Genomic DNA, 16,132 nt, shown 5'->3' on the forward strand with positions numbered 1-16,132 from the left:
AGAGAGAGTGAACAAGACAGTTTTTATTAAAGATGAGAAGAAAAAGACAACTTTTATTAGAGATGAGAAGAACAGGATTTTCCCTCTACCCTGTAGCAAACAAGGGGTAATATCCTCTCCCTCACTGACAATATTGCACAATGAAACTATTGCTCCTCCATCCCTCTTTAGCCTTCATGTATCCCAAAATCTACTCTGGAGGGTGGGGGAACCTCTGGTGAAGATGGGGGTTACAAGAATAGGAGAAAAAGGAGTAGATTCATCACAACCAGTGGCACTTTTGCTTTATCATATTTGATCGTCAACTGTGGGGCCTTGCAGTAGCCAGAGACAGATGTAATTTGCAACATTACCCAGAAGATTGATTAGTATGCAAGTTGCAAAACCTGGTCTTCCAAGAAAAGGAAAGGAAGCATAAAAGTACTCACTGTAAGTTTCTGTATCTTTCCTGCTAGGGAGGAGTGCAGACCCACATGCTGGAAAAGTGAAGGCCTGAAGCGTATTCTGAGATTTGATTTCTGTCTATCGCAATGTTTCTGAAAAGAAAAGTTGGGGTGTGGGGGAAGACTTTAGTAATGCAGAACAAGTTAAACGCTATCCTTAGGCATGATGACTTAAAAATAAGTGAGCCAAAATACTGCACAGCGTTCTTGATGCTGGCCTTCCATAGCCCCGTTGTTTTGTTTGATGCCTTGCCTTTCATTCAAGGAGAAAAGAAAACCTTACTGTCACGAAAAGAACAGCACAACCTGCCCCCATAAAGATCAAAGATCCTGTTGGCAAGGGATGAAATAATAGCTAACAAGGAAGGCAGTCCATCATCCCCCTCTCATAGCAACCCAACTTCAACAGAAAACAGGAATTTATCAATAGCACTCAGTAGACCAAAGTGGGTTTTACGGTGTGGAAGAAACCAAGAAGGCTGCACCCAGAATGATTCACATCTGTAGCTCAGTATAACAGATCAGTGTCAATGCCAAAGGAATCACAACACCCAGACTGCAGGCCACCATAATTACAGTCTATTACAAGAACCATGGTGATGAGTAATTCTGTGCAACTCTTCAGCTAATTTTAGCAGTTATGCCATCTGCACAGGCACAGTCTGAAACGTGGAACTTTGTTTTTAATGTAGTCAAGTGCTCAGGTTTCTTTGGAGGCCATAATAAAATGCACCTTTTAGAGATTTTAGCTCCCCTACAAACAAAAGGCTTTAACTTCTGCATGCGCCCTTTCAAATAAGCATTTTACATCCTCACCAGTCTGAAGAAATTAGAAAATGGTTGTTGGCCACTACTTTTGTAGCGCCCCATTATGTTTATATTTCATTTTTTCATTAAGACAAACCATTTCCCCCGTACGATAATGGTTGCCAAATCAGAGCTTCCCATAGATTTCACAGAATAGTAAAGGCTTCTGTTTCCCTATGCAGTACTGTAATGTGTGGAAGAAGAAAAGAGACGCCACTTCCCTTCCTCTTATGGTGCTTCCAGGTGGCAGCACCCTTATTTCACAGAGATATCCACAATAAAGTGACTTCTTACATTGTTCTTGTTCACATGTAATGCTAAGCTAAAGCATGGCTTAGTGTGAACAAGCACACCTGTAGGTTCCTGGAGAGGAAATCGTGGCTGTTCTGCTCCTCCTTGGACAATCCACTGCTGCACTGTGCTGAAATAAGTCATGGTTTGGGTTGGCATGTCATCCAAACCCAGGGCCATGGCTTAGCTCCTTCCTGTTGAAGCATGAGTTGTAATCAAGGTTTCTCCTATTGTCTAGAACTGGTGGTTTGTCTGGAGAGAGCTAAACCATCAGCCCAGGTTCAGATGACATGCTAAGCCAGTGATGGAGAACCTGTGCCCTTCCAGATGTTGCTGAACTCTTAATACCTATCAGCCCCCATCAGCATGGTCAATGGTCAGGGATGATTAGAGTTGTAGACCAGCAACATCTGGAGGGCCACAGCAACATATGGAGGGCCACTAAGCCAAGCCATGGCTTTGTTCAGCAGTGCAGTGGTGGAACCAAAGCAGCCACAATCTTCTCTCCATTTGCTCATTCACACTAAGTCGTGGTTTGGCTTTGCATTACATGCAAACCAGGCCATTCACATAAGACAGTATTTATGAGAAATACTTAACACTCAAAACTTACTGCATCTTTCTCGGGGTTGCAAACTTTCACCCAAAGAATGTGATCCAAGAGCCAGTCGATAGGTTTCTCTTTATAAAACATAAATATGAACTCTACAATGAGTGTAATATCTGGAGACTGAAACATTTTACCTGTAAATAAAATGAAGTTATATCAGCAGCTATCCAGGGCTTTGTAAATGCAAATTCAGCCTGCCACCCCCAAAGAGCCATTTTAGCTAGTGTGACTAAAGGTAATAGAAATTCCAGAAGCAGGCTATAAATTATATATAAATATCTGATGCTCAAAAAACAACAACTCTCCACTGAAGAAGGCTATAAATTATATATAAATATATATGAATATAAATATTTGGTGCTCAAAAAAACCTCTCCACTGAAGATTTGGTGGGTTGCTTTTTTTAAAGAATCTTAACGCAAACTAGTAAAAGAAAAGATGGCACTCAAATAATTTGGGGCAGAAGGTCTGCAGAGACTGAGAATCTTGGGAGAAAGTTACCCAGATATTCCTTGGTTTATAGATATTTAACAAAAACTTAACATGTGCTATGTTTCTCCCCACCCATTTCATGTCTTCAACAATGCTTCTTTTAAAAAATTACAATTCCGAAAAATTGGTCTCCCATAATCTGCACTGAAAATCACATTCCACACTTTTGTGGTAGATCTACAGCTCTAATGTTTCAGGTTCCTCATTCAGTCTGATCAGCAGATATTATGCATGTACAGGAGCCATAAGACTGCAGATTAAGCTTCCCTGTCCACAAGTGCTGCCCTCTTCACTTCAAAGGTAAGAGCATCGCAATGAGAGCAGAGGAATCTGCCCTCTTCAGTCAAGTGAATACCATATTGAAAACGAAAGGTTTCTAAGTGAAACGTTTGAAGTCACTGGCTTTGATAGAGGTGGGAAACCTGTAGTGGGAAAAGCTGTATGGGAAACCTCTAAAATGAGGGCAGCTCTTCACTGAGCCTAACCTCCATGGGAAATAGTTTAAATTACTGGAGCCCATATAGAAATTTGTCATCTTCTGAGATGGCAGCCACTGCTATAGAATTATTCTAACTTTCAGCAGCTGGATTCTGTCACAACAAGCAGCATGCAACTGAATATGTGGAATTATACAGGGAAAGCCACAAAATTAAAAGAATTAAAAACTCACTATATTTCCATATTTTAAAAGTTGGGACATTTTTGTGGATTCTCTACCAGAGTGCTGGATTTCTCTTCTTCTCTCCACCCTCCCCTGCACCTGCCCAGCAGTGGAGCAAGCCGATCAGGCACCTGGGGTGGCACACATGCCCAGCGCCCAGGGGCGGGGCCAGCTGCCCGTGGGGCAGGGCGAGCCGGGGCAGGATGCTCTGCGGTGCCTCTGAGGAGTCTGCCTACCTCCTCCCACTCAGCCACCCTACAGCTGAGGGGGAAGCGGCAGGCAGACCGTTTGGGGCAGCACAGAGCCTGCGGGGGCCCAAGCCACTGCGTCACCCCCAGGAGAGACACGTGGCTCAGGCGTGCTTCAGGCCCCGCAGTGAGTGCCGCCCGGCATTTTGTCACCCGGGGCGGCCCACCCCTACTGCAAACCCCTTCCTCCACCCCTTTCAAACTTGCTAAAGAGGAATTTCTCTTACCAATGAATCCCAGCTGAGAAAATTCAAGAATCATCCAATCTTCGGATGACAACTGAAGCGCAAAATTTTTTATTGTGCTGAAGTAATTCTGCTTGGCAACAATGTCATCCTCAAGCTAAGGGAGCCGAAGAGCAAGACCAGCAAAAGAAAAGAAGAAACAAAATGTGAAAAAGAGTGTGTTAGGCAAACCACATTTCAAACTCAAACGTACATTTGAACTTCTTGGGCTGCATCCAACAAATGTATTCCATTAACATAACTTTTCTTCCCTCACTTCCCCCCCACACACCCCCCCAAATGTTCTTGGGACAGACAGACACAGAGAGGAGAAGAAGTTACGTTGCTGAAGCAGAAGTTGTGGTGTTAATAGAATGACTTTGTTAGATACAACCTCATTATTTGCCTCAACTGCGATCACTGGGAGGGGACTGCAAACTATAAATAAAAAGGGCAATCACTTTTGAGAGGCTGCAATCCTATACACGGTAAGGGGTATACTGCGAGATGCCTGCCCTTCATGCATGCATTTTTAAAATAAAAAAAATTGGCAGCATCCCCAGAACATCATGGGCATCAAAATGCCAGTGGATATTTTGTTTGAAATTTAATCTAAATTTACCCTTTCCAAGCAAAATCCAGTAAGGGGGAAAAACACCCTACTGTTGTGATATCTGAATGACTTGTTTGCACTATTCCAGTCTCTAACTGGAAGTACCCTGAATCTCACTGATTAATTGCAACTTACTTCTGAGCAGGATTGTCCTGTTAACTCAGAAATTAAATGGAAAACAAAAACAAAAACATGCTTTTGGTGATCAAAACTACATTGCCCATCAACAAGAACATGTCTCACTGCTAACAAGGTTATTTTTTCTCTTTGAGGTTTAACCTTCTTGCCTTATGAGAAGCCCATTACTGATGAAATTTTAGGGTTGAAGAGACCCTAAGTTGGTCATCATCTAAACAGAAATATTTGAGAAGGGTCTGAATCCAACATTTGATTCAGTGCAGGCTTCCATGAGAACCATGGACACAAATTTCTCCAATCTCCAGCTGTGACTCCCCCTCTGCCACCAAACATATTGTTCCATGGGTGCCCCAAACCTCTGGAGCAGAGTTCAAGGGGTGCAAAGGAAGCTGAAGGGCAAAAATCACCTCCCACGTTTCCACTAATGGAATCCTCCAAAAGATTAAAAATGCATTCAGTCAACAAGAGGGTCACAATCAGAAACAACACAACACCTCCAATATTATTTATTTCCATGGTGCCAAACTAGAGACTGCATGACCACACAGCCATGCCTTTAAAATCCACCTACACAATTAGATTTATCACATGGAATAACACTGGTGGAACAATATCAACAGAGAGGGTTTTTTTTATGAGAGACAGCATATTTTAAAACAAAAACAACCCTGCACAATAGTATTGTTAAAAGCTGTTTATTGTACAGGGACACAGTTATATAAGGATGTTATCTGGGATCTAATAAACTTCCAAAAAGCTTGTGCATGTGAGAAGGGAATACCAGAAAAAAAAACCCCGAATAGTGCAGGAATTATCATGTCAGACAGAGACTCTATCCATTTCTCGTTGCAATCCCATCTTTTATATGCAGATAGGATATGGAATGGCTGGCTTTATGCGGGGGCAAGGCACTGCAGGAGAATCACTTAAAGGATAAAATGTGTTATTTCCAAATTTACTTTGATGATGTAGGATCGAAGGCAGAGCTGGAAAAAAACATTTGTGCAGTTCCGTAGTTATTACAGGCTTTTGCTCTTACTGTAAATCCTATTCAGGCAAGAAATGACGCAGCTGCTCAATTTTACAGGAGCAAATTAGATTCACTGAATTAGAGTCAGCTACTTAGACAGTGTGTGAAACTAAGCATGTGCATATCAATCTTGGTCTTATTGCAGCCATATGTGACGAACTAAACCATATTTGCAAAGCATCACCTTGGCAATTACAGCTGTTTCTAAAGTAATAAACGCAGGCTTGCCCAAGCAACTAAATCTGGAAAGAATCTTAGCATCATTTTTTAACAATTAAAAAAACAACAATATTTAACTAAGGCATTTTATATTTTAAATTAAAACATTTAAAGGGAAAACATAACTACAAATCACCTTACTTGTTTTAGCTCTATTTTCCTAAAAAGTTATGATTTACATACCCATCACCCTTAGTTGGCTTGGCTTTTTGTTCGTTTGTTTGGTCTATCTATAAAACACTTATAAACAATTCCCATATACTATGCCAACACTGCAATTCAACTAAATAACTGTTCTTATGCTGATTACAAGAGCACAGGACATGTCTTGGATACTAGTTTTCACCATTCAAAGTAAAACAACAACAACAACAATTTACCTGAATGTAGTAAACACCCTTTTTCTGTGCATACATCATAAGGAAACAATAATCCAGATTCTGCTTTGTCCGCCATCTGAAATTAAATACAGTTAGTTTTCTAAGCTAAACATCTCAGTAGGCAATGAAGGCATATACAAGGTTTCAGGAGGTAGCACTCCTATCATGGTGGTGAACCCTGAGGTCCTCTTGGGAGCCACCATTTGGGGAGCTGACCTGCCAGAAGCAATGTAGTCTGCCCTTTCAGTTGTTTCATTGCAGGATTCTCCCACCAAACCAACTGCTGCTCAGCCGCAACCTGTTAGAAGCCATCTTACCAAGCAGTCCCACAAAGAAGCAACAAGATTTCAAGTACCTATATGTTTTGCCCTGTAGGGTGAACATCATGGAGAGGGAATTTCAAAACCGGGAGAATAGCATGGTGCAGAGAGATTAAGTTTCTCCCCTATGGTAGCAATCTGAGTATTTCACCCCCAGTTACTATTAATACTAAGGGGCGGGGGAACATGACAGTTCCCATTTATGAAATTTCCATATCAAGAAGAGGAGGTTAAGGGGTGATATGATAGCCATGTTCAAATATATAAAAGGATGTCACATAGAGGAGGGAGAAAGGTTGTTTTCTGCTGCTCCAGAGAAGCGGACACGGAGCAATGGATCCAAACTACAAGAAAGAAGATTCCACCTAAACATTAGGAAGAACTTCCTGACAGTAAGAGCTGTTCGACAGTGGAATTTGCTGCCGAGGAGTGTGGTGGAGTCTCCTTCTTTGGAGGTCTTTAAGCAGAGGCTTGACAACCATATGTCAGGAGTGCTCTGACGGTGTTTCCTGCTTGGCAGGGGATTGGACTCGATGGCCATTGTGGTCTCTTCCAACTCTATGATTCTATGATTCTATGAATTTTCAATGCACTCTACAATCTACAATGAATGAAGTTACTATTCCCCAGTACCCTGAGAAATTCTTACCTGACTCTTTCTTTTGAGTCTCCAAACGTCTCTTTTAGGTTTGTCAAGTCAGGATAGTAGGATGCAGGTGGAGCTATTACTTCCACCAAGCCAGAACTGATTTCTTTAGAAAACCTGTATTCAGAAAGTTCAAATTTGTCGTTATATACTATTCTAGGGAACGCTACACTCCAGAAACCTAATGTGGTGATCAAATGTTGGAGCTGGGTTGGTTCAAATTTCTGTTCAGTCACAGTGCTCACCCAGTAGCACCGGGCAAATTAGTATCAGCCTAATCATATTGTGGCCAAGTTAATATCAGCTTAACCCAGGCATAGGCAAACTTCGCCCTCCAGATGTTTTGGGACTACAACTCCCATCATCCCTGACCACTGGTCCTGTTAGCTAGGGATGATGGGAGTTGTAGTCCCAAAACATCTGGAGGGCCGGGTTTGCCCATGCTTGGCTTAACCACGAATGTAGATCCATATATAAAGTGATATGTACAGGTTGGGGTCCAAAGGCTGTGAGGTGACTTCTGCTTGATCTCTCCTTTCCACAAAACCTCCCTATGTCCCTTGAAAATCCCACTGGGATAGAATCCAACAATGCACAAGCAGCTGCAACTAGCAAGAACTGGCATCCGGGTCTTCTACAAAAGCAGAAATTGCTTTAGGGTCTGGCCTTAATTCTCATAATCTATTATTTAAAACCACAATATGCATTAACTTCTTAAGTATGCAGGTAGCTGCTTCTATACTTCAGCGCTAGCATAGCAGCTTTAGCATAGGTGCTTTGCAATCCATTTATTTCATTCCAACATAATCCGTTTATGACAGACTGAACCTTTTAATCCCATTTGCTGTTTTGCAAGTTGAGACCATCTAATTGCTCCATGCAATTTACCACAGTATGCAACCCATGCATATGAAGAAAACTATTACTAAAACTGAAATAAACAATGGATAAACAATGAAATAAACTTACTCCTTTTCTAGGCTTGCTACAACGCCATTTACATAATCAAGATCTGTCTGGGGGGAGAAAGAGAGGCATTTTAAAGCAACATTTTTGAACCAAGTATAACAAATTAGTTTTAAATGACTGTATAATTTCTACAGCATTTTTTTTCAAAAATTCAAGTAGCAGTGAAGTGGGTTAGAAATTATTTAAATACATAAAATAATGATTAATGTTCATCAAAAAGTTAGCATGACAGAGCTCACAAAATGTGTCCATTCAAACACAGAATAGCAAAGGATTGATTTCAATCTCGCACACTGGCCAGCACAATTTTTAATTCAATTCAGAAAATTGTGTTTATTAATTTACTACATTCACTTCAAGTTAAGCAAATCCCAGTGTTACGGTCTTTAGTGAAAACAGAACCTATGTGGTGGTATAATAACCATGGCCATGTATCAACTGTGAATGACACATGTATCTTTAAAGCAATGCTCTCTATGGCTAAATAAAAAACATAAGGGATAGGGAAAGGTTCCAGTCCCTGCTTCTATGTATGTTGTTGAGAAAAACAGTAATTTAAAACTAGGATGATCAAGGGTCTAGAAGCCAAGTCCTATGAGGAACGGTTGAAGGAGCTGGGTATGTTTAGCCTGGAAAAGAGGAGACTGAGAGGAGATATGATAGCCATCTTCAAATATCTCAAGGGCTGTCACATGGAAGATGGAGCAAGCTTGTTTTCTCCTGCTCTGGAAGGTAGGACTCGAACCAATGGCTCACAGAAACTCCTTGGAACCGAAGTCTCACTCCTGTCCCCTTTTCCACCTTCCCCAGGTTGCTTCTCCCACTTACAGAAACAATGGATATGTACATTTGTGTCATCACGTCTTGGCAGACACACAAAAATTAGTTTATGAACGGATCTGGGGAATGAAGAGGCTTTTATCCTGCTCTATATAAATCTCAAATCTGAATTTACCCCAAGGGTACAGAAAAATCTCTCCAAATCCATTAGAAAAGCACGTAGCTCAAATGGTTGCTAAACTACCGTACACTGCTTAAGCCACCATGGTTGTTTTTGATACATTTGCCCTACATGCAATCTGTAGGGTTTTTCATGTTGTATATTTAGATTGTTTTATAACTTTAAAGGCAGTATGTATTAACATATTTGCACTGTGAAGCGACCTTTACCTTACCTTGCAGTCTAACACACCATTCTAATAAAAAGGCATCACTTTTGCTTACTCTGAGTGTCTCAGTGCCAACAAACCACCACCCTGGAATAATCTACCTCTGAAGGCAGCCTAAGAAAAGCAACAAATACAGAACATTCCCTGCTCTTCTTGTGCTAACTTCAACAAACTGACCTGCACTTCCTTCCATCCTGCACGAAAGTTCCAACAAGGCATTGGAAAACAAAATGTGGTTCAATACATACCAGCCAAGAGTTTTTCCCCTTGACTGATCATATCTAAAACTATAAACTACTAAAAGCTTAATTTTTACAGACACAAGCAAAGTGCTAAAATGAATAATCAGAAATATCTCACTTGTCTACAATACACATCTACCTTGCAAGTGCTCTCATCTCTGAAGTGTGGTGCTAAAGGAAATGCAGTGGGAAACTGACTCACAAAGCCTCTCCTGTATTTCTCACTTGTTTTTCTACCATGCACAGAGCCCATGAGTTATCCTCTGGTTTCACAATGTTTTGTGTACCAAGCTCTCTTTGGAAGCTGTGTGGTCTTCCCAGTTCCTGCATTGGATGCCCTGGTTCATAGATCTATAAAATCAATTGTATTACATCAGTTGTAACAGCAAAAACGTGGTATCTAGGGGGCTAAATGGAATTTCCTTGGGTAAAAGAACTGTAGAGGTCTGAGTACTGAGAACCTGCAATATCTCCATGATGGAAGTACAGTTCGAGGAAAATACATGCTCCAAATTAGAAATTGGTGCACCGTTTAGAATGACTGTTTTTCCTTAAAAAAAAAACTTCGTACAATAATTCCTCCTTTACATGCAACACAGAAGTGTACTACATCAAATACAGGTTTATATAACTTCCAGACTAACTCTATTGCTGCTCCAGGCTCAATGCCAACAGTAGCTTCTGCAGTTAAATAAGCAATATGTAGAGTCATGGCAAACAGTCTTAACCATATATTTGCAGAGCTGGCTGCCTTGGTTAGCAAACAAGGTACAGTATATGTTCCCAAAAAATTTTCTGGGGACAGGAGATACTCCACAATGCTCATTTTGTACAGCTCAAACTGTCTTATAAAGGAGCACATTCATATTTCTAATGAACTTAGCTTAAGCAATCTCTTTCAAGCCTCACCGTTACAAATTTATATAACTTTTAAAAAATGTACAGAGGACTGGCAGGCTTCTACAGTTTGTCTAAAATTCTTCTGGCTGCTGTTAAAGGTATTTCAGCATAAAGAGTATATTTTCAGTTGTAAAGATTCCAGGTTCTATCCCTGGGATCTTGAGGTAGGGCTGGAAAGGGCTCCTGTCTGAAACCCTGCAGAGCTCCTAGTAGTCAATTTAAACCAGTGTTTCTAGCTGTTTTGGACTACAACTCCCATCATCTCTAGCCAGCAAGACCAGTGGTCAGGGATGATGGGAACTGTAGTCTGAAAACAGCTGGAGACCTAGGTTTGGGGAACACTGATTTAAACAAAGTATGCCAGATGGACCAAAGGTCTGAATCAGTACAGTGGTTTAAGTACAGCCCTGTTTATGAACTATTCGGTTTAAGAACTCCGCAAAACCGGAAGTAGTGTCCCAGTTTGTGAACTTTATCTTGGTCTACGAACAGAAGCTGAACGGTGGAAGGGCACCGGCGGTGGGAGGCCTCATTAGGGAAAGCGCGCCTTGGTTTAAGAATGGTTTTGGTTTAAGAACGGACTTCCGGAACAGAAAAGTTTGTAAACCGAGGTACCACTGTATAAGGAAGCTTCCTATGTCCTTATGTTGGTTGATAACAAAAACATCCTGGTTTTGTATGGGATTTCCACAGCTCAGTTTGCTCCTTTTCTCTGCTCTCCCACCACATCCCCCCCCTCCCCCGGCCGCTTTTCACTTTAACCTGCAATAGGCAACTGAAAAAATCGTTACTCCAAAAAGTGGCAGATCACAGCCTAGGTTTGGGCAGTTATTTACTCTCTCTAAATTACCATATGCCACGTTTGTTCTGACTATCTCACTGTTTATTGCTTAACCTCCAATCCAAGTGTAAAATGTATTGGAAAGCTAACTACCCGATGACAAAGGGTTGGAGGGTAAATACACAATACCTAGAGAGGTGTTTGAAAATCGTTCCAATTAGAAAGACCAGTTTTTTACTTAATATTCAGGCAGAAATTAAAAAATAAATTAATGTTGAAAGATTGAGAGTAGAGTTACACCTTTAGGGATTTATTTGAACTAATTGAAGGGCTTTTTCTTCAGCCGGAACTCGCCGGAACTCCGTTCCAGCACTTTTCAGATGGGCCCCATTGCCATTATAAAAGAACAAAGAAAGGCACACATGGGGAATTCCAGCACCTCTTTTTCTAGAAAAATAACATTGACTAAATGTGATTTGATAATTGTAAAATCAAATGTCTGGACTCTGGAGAGTCACTTAACTTCTTTGAAACATATGTGGGGACAGAGTACTGAAGAACTATTTGGATGATATTTTGTATTCTAACGGATTAGCCTCCAGAAATGTCAGTTTCCTGACCGTTCTCAATCAATCTTAAATTTGTTACAGCCGCGCAAACTCATTTTGTGTTAGTACCTATCCAGTTAATTAGGCAATTTAACAGTCATGTATTAATGCACACAGTGTATTTATTCTCTTTCAGTTAAACAAGAAAGAGAAAGCAAAATGCCCCATTATAGGTTGAATGAGCACAGATTTAACAGGTGCTTTTTGCCTAAGATGAAATCAGGAGATCTGGGCAACACCAGAACCCAGATCAGCAGTGCCTTCAGATGAAGGGCAGTATACAAATTTAATAAACAAGACTATACATATAATTGCATACTCATGTCCATTCCTTATTAATACATTTTTCTTTCCCTTTCTCTCCCCTTCTATCAAAATTTAGACAGCAAGGTCTTTAGGTCAAAAGCATATATTTGGCCGGTCTTAGTAAAAAAGCATCATGAAAGTGGATTGCATAATTTTAAAAATCTTCATCTTAATGTCTAATCCTCAATTGTTCTGGATTGTTACAAAGCATGGGCTTGGGCCACTTATCACTAATTAAAGCACAGCCGCTTAACTTTCATATCCAGGATCAGGACCTAGCAATACTCCTGGGCTGTGGAGTAGTAAGAGTTCACACTGCTGTTCTGGTGCTGGTTTTAAAAACTGAGGCAGGGTGGCAGTGCCCACAACACCTCGAAGACTACCTTCTTGCCATTGCATGCTTGCACCAGATAGAAACTGAAGGAAGATGTTTCTTCTCATATCACAATTACAGGCAAGCTCTGTCTTGTTTGTTTGTTTGTTTGTTTGCAGAACATCACTGTAGTTGTGGCATAAGTCTGTTTCCTTTGTTAAGTGCCTTTAGTAGCTGATAGCATCACAATTGTATCCTACTACAGGAATAACGGGACGCGGGTGGCGCTGTGGGTTAAACCACAGAGCCTAGGACTTGCTGATCAGAAGGTCGGCGGTTCGAATCCCTGTGACGGGGTGAGCTCCCGTTGCTCGGACCCTGCTCCTGCCAACCTAGCAGTTCGAAAGCACATCAAAGTGCAAGCAGATAAATAGGTACCGCTCCGGCGGGAAGGTAAATGGCGTTTCCGTGCGCTGCTCTGGTTCGCCAGAAGCGGCTTAGTCATGCTGGCCACATGACCCAGAAGCTGTACACCAGCTCCCTCGGCCAATAAAGCAAGATGAGCGCCACAACCTCAGAGTCGGTCACGACTGGACCTAATGGTCAGGGGTCCCTTTACCTTTCAGGAATAACAAAACTACCACCCATACGTAGCTCAAGCTGCTAGCCAGAAATCACCATTTTCCATCAGAAATGCAGGTTTTATTTCACTGTCCATACGAATGCACATGCAAATGCAAGCAAAGTATTTAAATGAGAACTATTTTAAAGATCTGCTTAACTGAAGTTAAGCCCACTCAGTGTAGGAGAGTGGAATAAGATATAATTCCACACGCAGTGAGCCTCTTCATGTTCAGAGAAGGCAAAACATTTTCAATATGACTATACAGCAGGAAGAGATGAAACACAAAACTTACAAATAACATAACGAGCAGTAACATCCCACACACTGGTGCTTCTTGCAATTAGAAACAGAGCTACAATGGTAACAGCCTGCCTTGGGCTTACCTCTCCTATGAAGACAACCATAACACAGTCTAGTTTCTCTTCTGGAGACAGCTTGTCAATCAGTGAGTGAAGAGTTTCTGTAAGGTAAGATTTTACTTTTCTCTTTACAGTCGGAATTCCCATTACTATAGAAACTGAAAAACAACAATGAGCAATTCACTCGGGTGGTTTGAACAGGAAAGAATGTGGTTTGTTATGCAAGGTGTAAAAATACTTTAAAACATAACAGAGTGAAACAGGGCATAATCAAGGGGTGATTTTGTTTTCGGTGTAAAGGAACAAAAACAATTTCAATACTACAGGTATACTCAAAACAGGAAGCATACATTTGGGCGGGGGGGGGGGGTTCTTATGGATGGTGTGTTTGTATAAAAATCTCAGACCAAAGTTTCAGCCTCTCTTTGGTCAGGAAAACTGAATTTTGTTCAAATGTTGGATTGTGCAAGATACAACTTTTCCCCCAAAAGGCTCCCTTTACTCTGAGTTTTTCATAGCTACATAGCTCCTATCCATTATGACTAATCCAAAATCAGCATCACCTACTTTTTCTTCCTCAGTTCCTGTACAGTAATTGAAACCCCTTCCCCCATCAACTTTATTAACACAAGCAGCCTCCTCAGTCAATGGGTGGTAAGAAACCATTGCAGAACAACTGAAAAACTATCACAGCTTTTTTTGGGGGGGTGGGGGAGGTGCTGAGCTGGTTGTCTGAAGCTGTCCCAGAACTGCCATATTTTCTTTTTACAGATTTTAAGTTGGATTTTTGCCAACAAGTGCATGATACAAGTCATACAAGTCATTTGCCTGCTGAAACCCTTTCCATTAAAAAGAGTTTTCATGCATACATATAAACCATACGTATAAACCATAATGCTTGATCATGTGCCTTTCATACCTGACATGCATTAAAACACACACCTCTCGTTAAATCCAAACAGTACTAAATCCACAAATGCAAAGCCTCTCTATTATTATTATTATTATTATTTAAAAGCCAACCAACAGAAGTTGGATTATGAAAACTTTGGGCTACTAGATAATGCAGACTTAACAATCCATGCAGAGCAACGGATGTGAAAATAATGTTTTGCAGACAGACACCCATAATTCAATAGCGAACATTTCTCAGGAGATGTCTTCACGACTAAGTCCTACTAATCTGTTTTGCAGGACTGGCATTCAGTAGCATAACATGAAAGAATCAAAACTGAAGGAGAATGTACAACCCATTTACCTTGGGGCCAAAGATCTACTTACGTAAAGAGTCTTCCTTCATTTTCTCAACAACAACTCCTCTGTGCCTTATGAAATACTATACAGGTCACTTCACACAACAAATTTTTCTGGGTGCAATTTCAGAACAAGAAGCACACATTTACCATCATGGTTTATAAACAATCAGTGAACCATGGCTTGCAAGTGTGGTTTGTTTGTGATTAACAAACCATAGTTATAACACTGGGCCAGGTTCAGATGGTCAAGTTATAAACCATGGTTTAGTGTCATGTGGGAACCAGGCCAATGTCTGAAGTGCACTGTTAGTTTTCCTTACTACGTACAACACCATTGTATTGACTCGGGAGTGTCAGAGACCATTTCTTGATGGGCTGCAGAGGAGTTGGCAAGGAGAAAAATAAATAATAGTCCCCACTGGGCATGCAAAAAAATTAATAAGCAGCAGTTACATTGGTCTCCTTGGACCAAGGTGATTATATTTTATTGGAACTACTTTGTGTACTTTAAACACTTGCCAAAAAAAAAAAAAGCAATAAGCAACTAAAGGAGACCCAGTTACCTACCCCTATATTCCACATTCTACAGTCCCTACACAGCATGGAAACAATGGGCAGGACTCACTTAATGTGCCCATCAGTGGAACCCTGTGCAAGGATTTCCCCTTGTGCAAAGGGGCTTCCCCACTTCTCCTCCCCATGCCCCCCAATTGGCTCTGGGGGGTCAGGAGAGCCTCCAGAAGAGCATGCGGGGAGAGGGGAAGGGAGGAGGGTCGTTCCATCTGGCAAACTGTAATTACATGCACAGTTGGAACGCTTGTAATAGAACAACACTGAATTCCACCCCAGCCTACTAATTTGTGAGCATGTGGAAAAACCCATGCATTGTTATTTTTAAAAACTTAATTTAAGAATAGGCATGCTGCTTCAAATTAGTGGGGTTTTTTTAATTATACCTTAACATCAAAAGTGTGGGATCTGCATGAGACAATAAAAGAGAAGGTTAAAGACAAGCTTCTTCGACCTTGGATTCACCCTGAATTCTAAGAGACAGCTAACAAAAGAAGTAAGATTCCTATATCTTTTGTCTGCGAGTAGTCGTGTACTGAGCCTTTTTGCTACAGCCACAAGGGTTTGTATACATCTTTAAGTGCATCAATCATAGAAATATTGTCAGTTTTACCTCCGGTTCTTCCAAGGCCAACCTGCACTGAAGGTCGAAGGCTTCCTTCATTTTTCAATAAATGAGGCAAGTGGTAATATATATTTGGCACTTGAAGAGCTTTCCTGCTTGTTAACTCCTTTAGCAGTTTTAACGTTTCATCTGAAAACAAATATATACATTATATAGCTATGCAGCCATTCGACCAAAATGGACCCTAACCAAGTATCTAACCCAAAGTGTAAGGAACTGTACACATTTCACAGGTTTATATGAAACAGAATATTTTTTTTAAAAAAAGATTCTAAAATAAAAGCAAT

General features: G+C 40.9%; 1 protein-coding gene across 3 annotated transcripts in view; it reads right to left on the bottom strand.

Annotated features, from left to right (window-relative positions):
- Positions 1-16,132, bottom strand: part of MGAT4A (alpha-1,3-mannosyl-glycoprotein 4-beta-N-acetylglucosaminyltransferase A) — a 54,307-nt gene that overhangs the window by 12,496 nt on the left and 25,679 nt on the right. For all 3 annotated transcript variants that reach the window (XM_081003427.1, XM_081003425.1, XM_081003426.1), the window contains 8 exons: positions 15,834-15,974; positions 13,419-13,552; positions 8,092-8,138; positions 7,126-7,239; positions 6,157-6,232; positions 3,780-3,894; positions 2,155-2,285; positions 429-536 (listed from right to left, as the gene is read on the bottom strand). In XM_081003427.1, coding sequence (XP_080859553.1) covers positions 429-536; positions 2,155-2,285; positions 3,780-3,894; positions 6,157-6,232; positions 7,126-7,239; positions 8,092-8,138; positions 13,419-13,552; positions 15,834-15,974 — 866 coding nt within the window. The remainder of the gene's footprint in view (positions 1-428; positions 537-2,154; positions 2,286-3,779; positions 3,895-6,156; positions 6,233-7,125; positions 7,240-8,091; positions 8,139-13,418; positions 13,553-15,833; positions 15,975-16,132) is intronic.

This window comes from Podarcis pityusensis, assembly GCF_964106645.2.
Source record: "Podarcis pityusensis genome assembly, chromosome: 4".
NCBI classification, from domain to species: Eukaryota; Metazoa; Chordata; class Lepidosauria; order Squamata; family Lacertidae; genus Podarcis; species Podarcis pityusensis.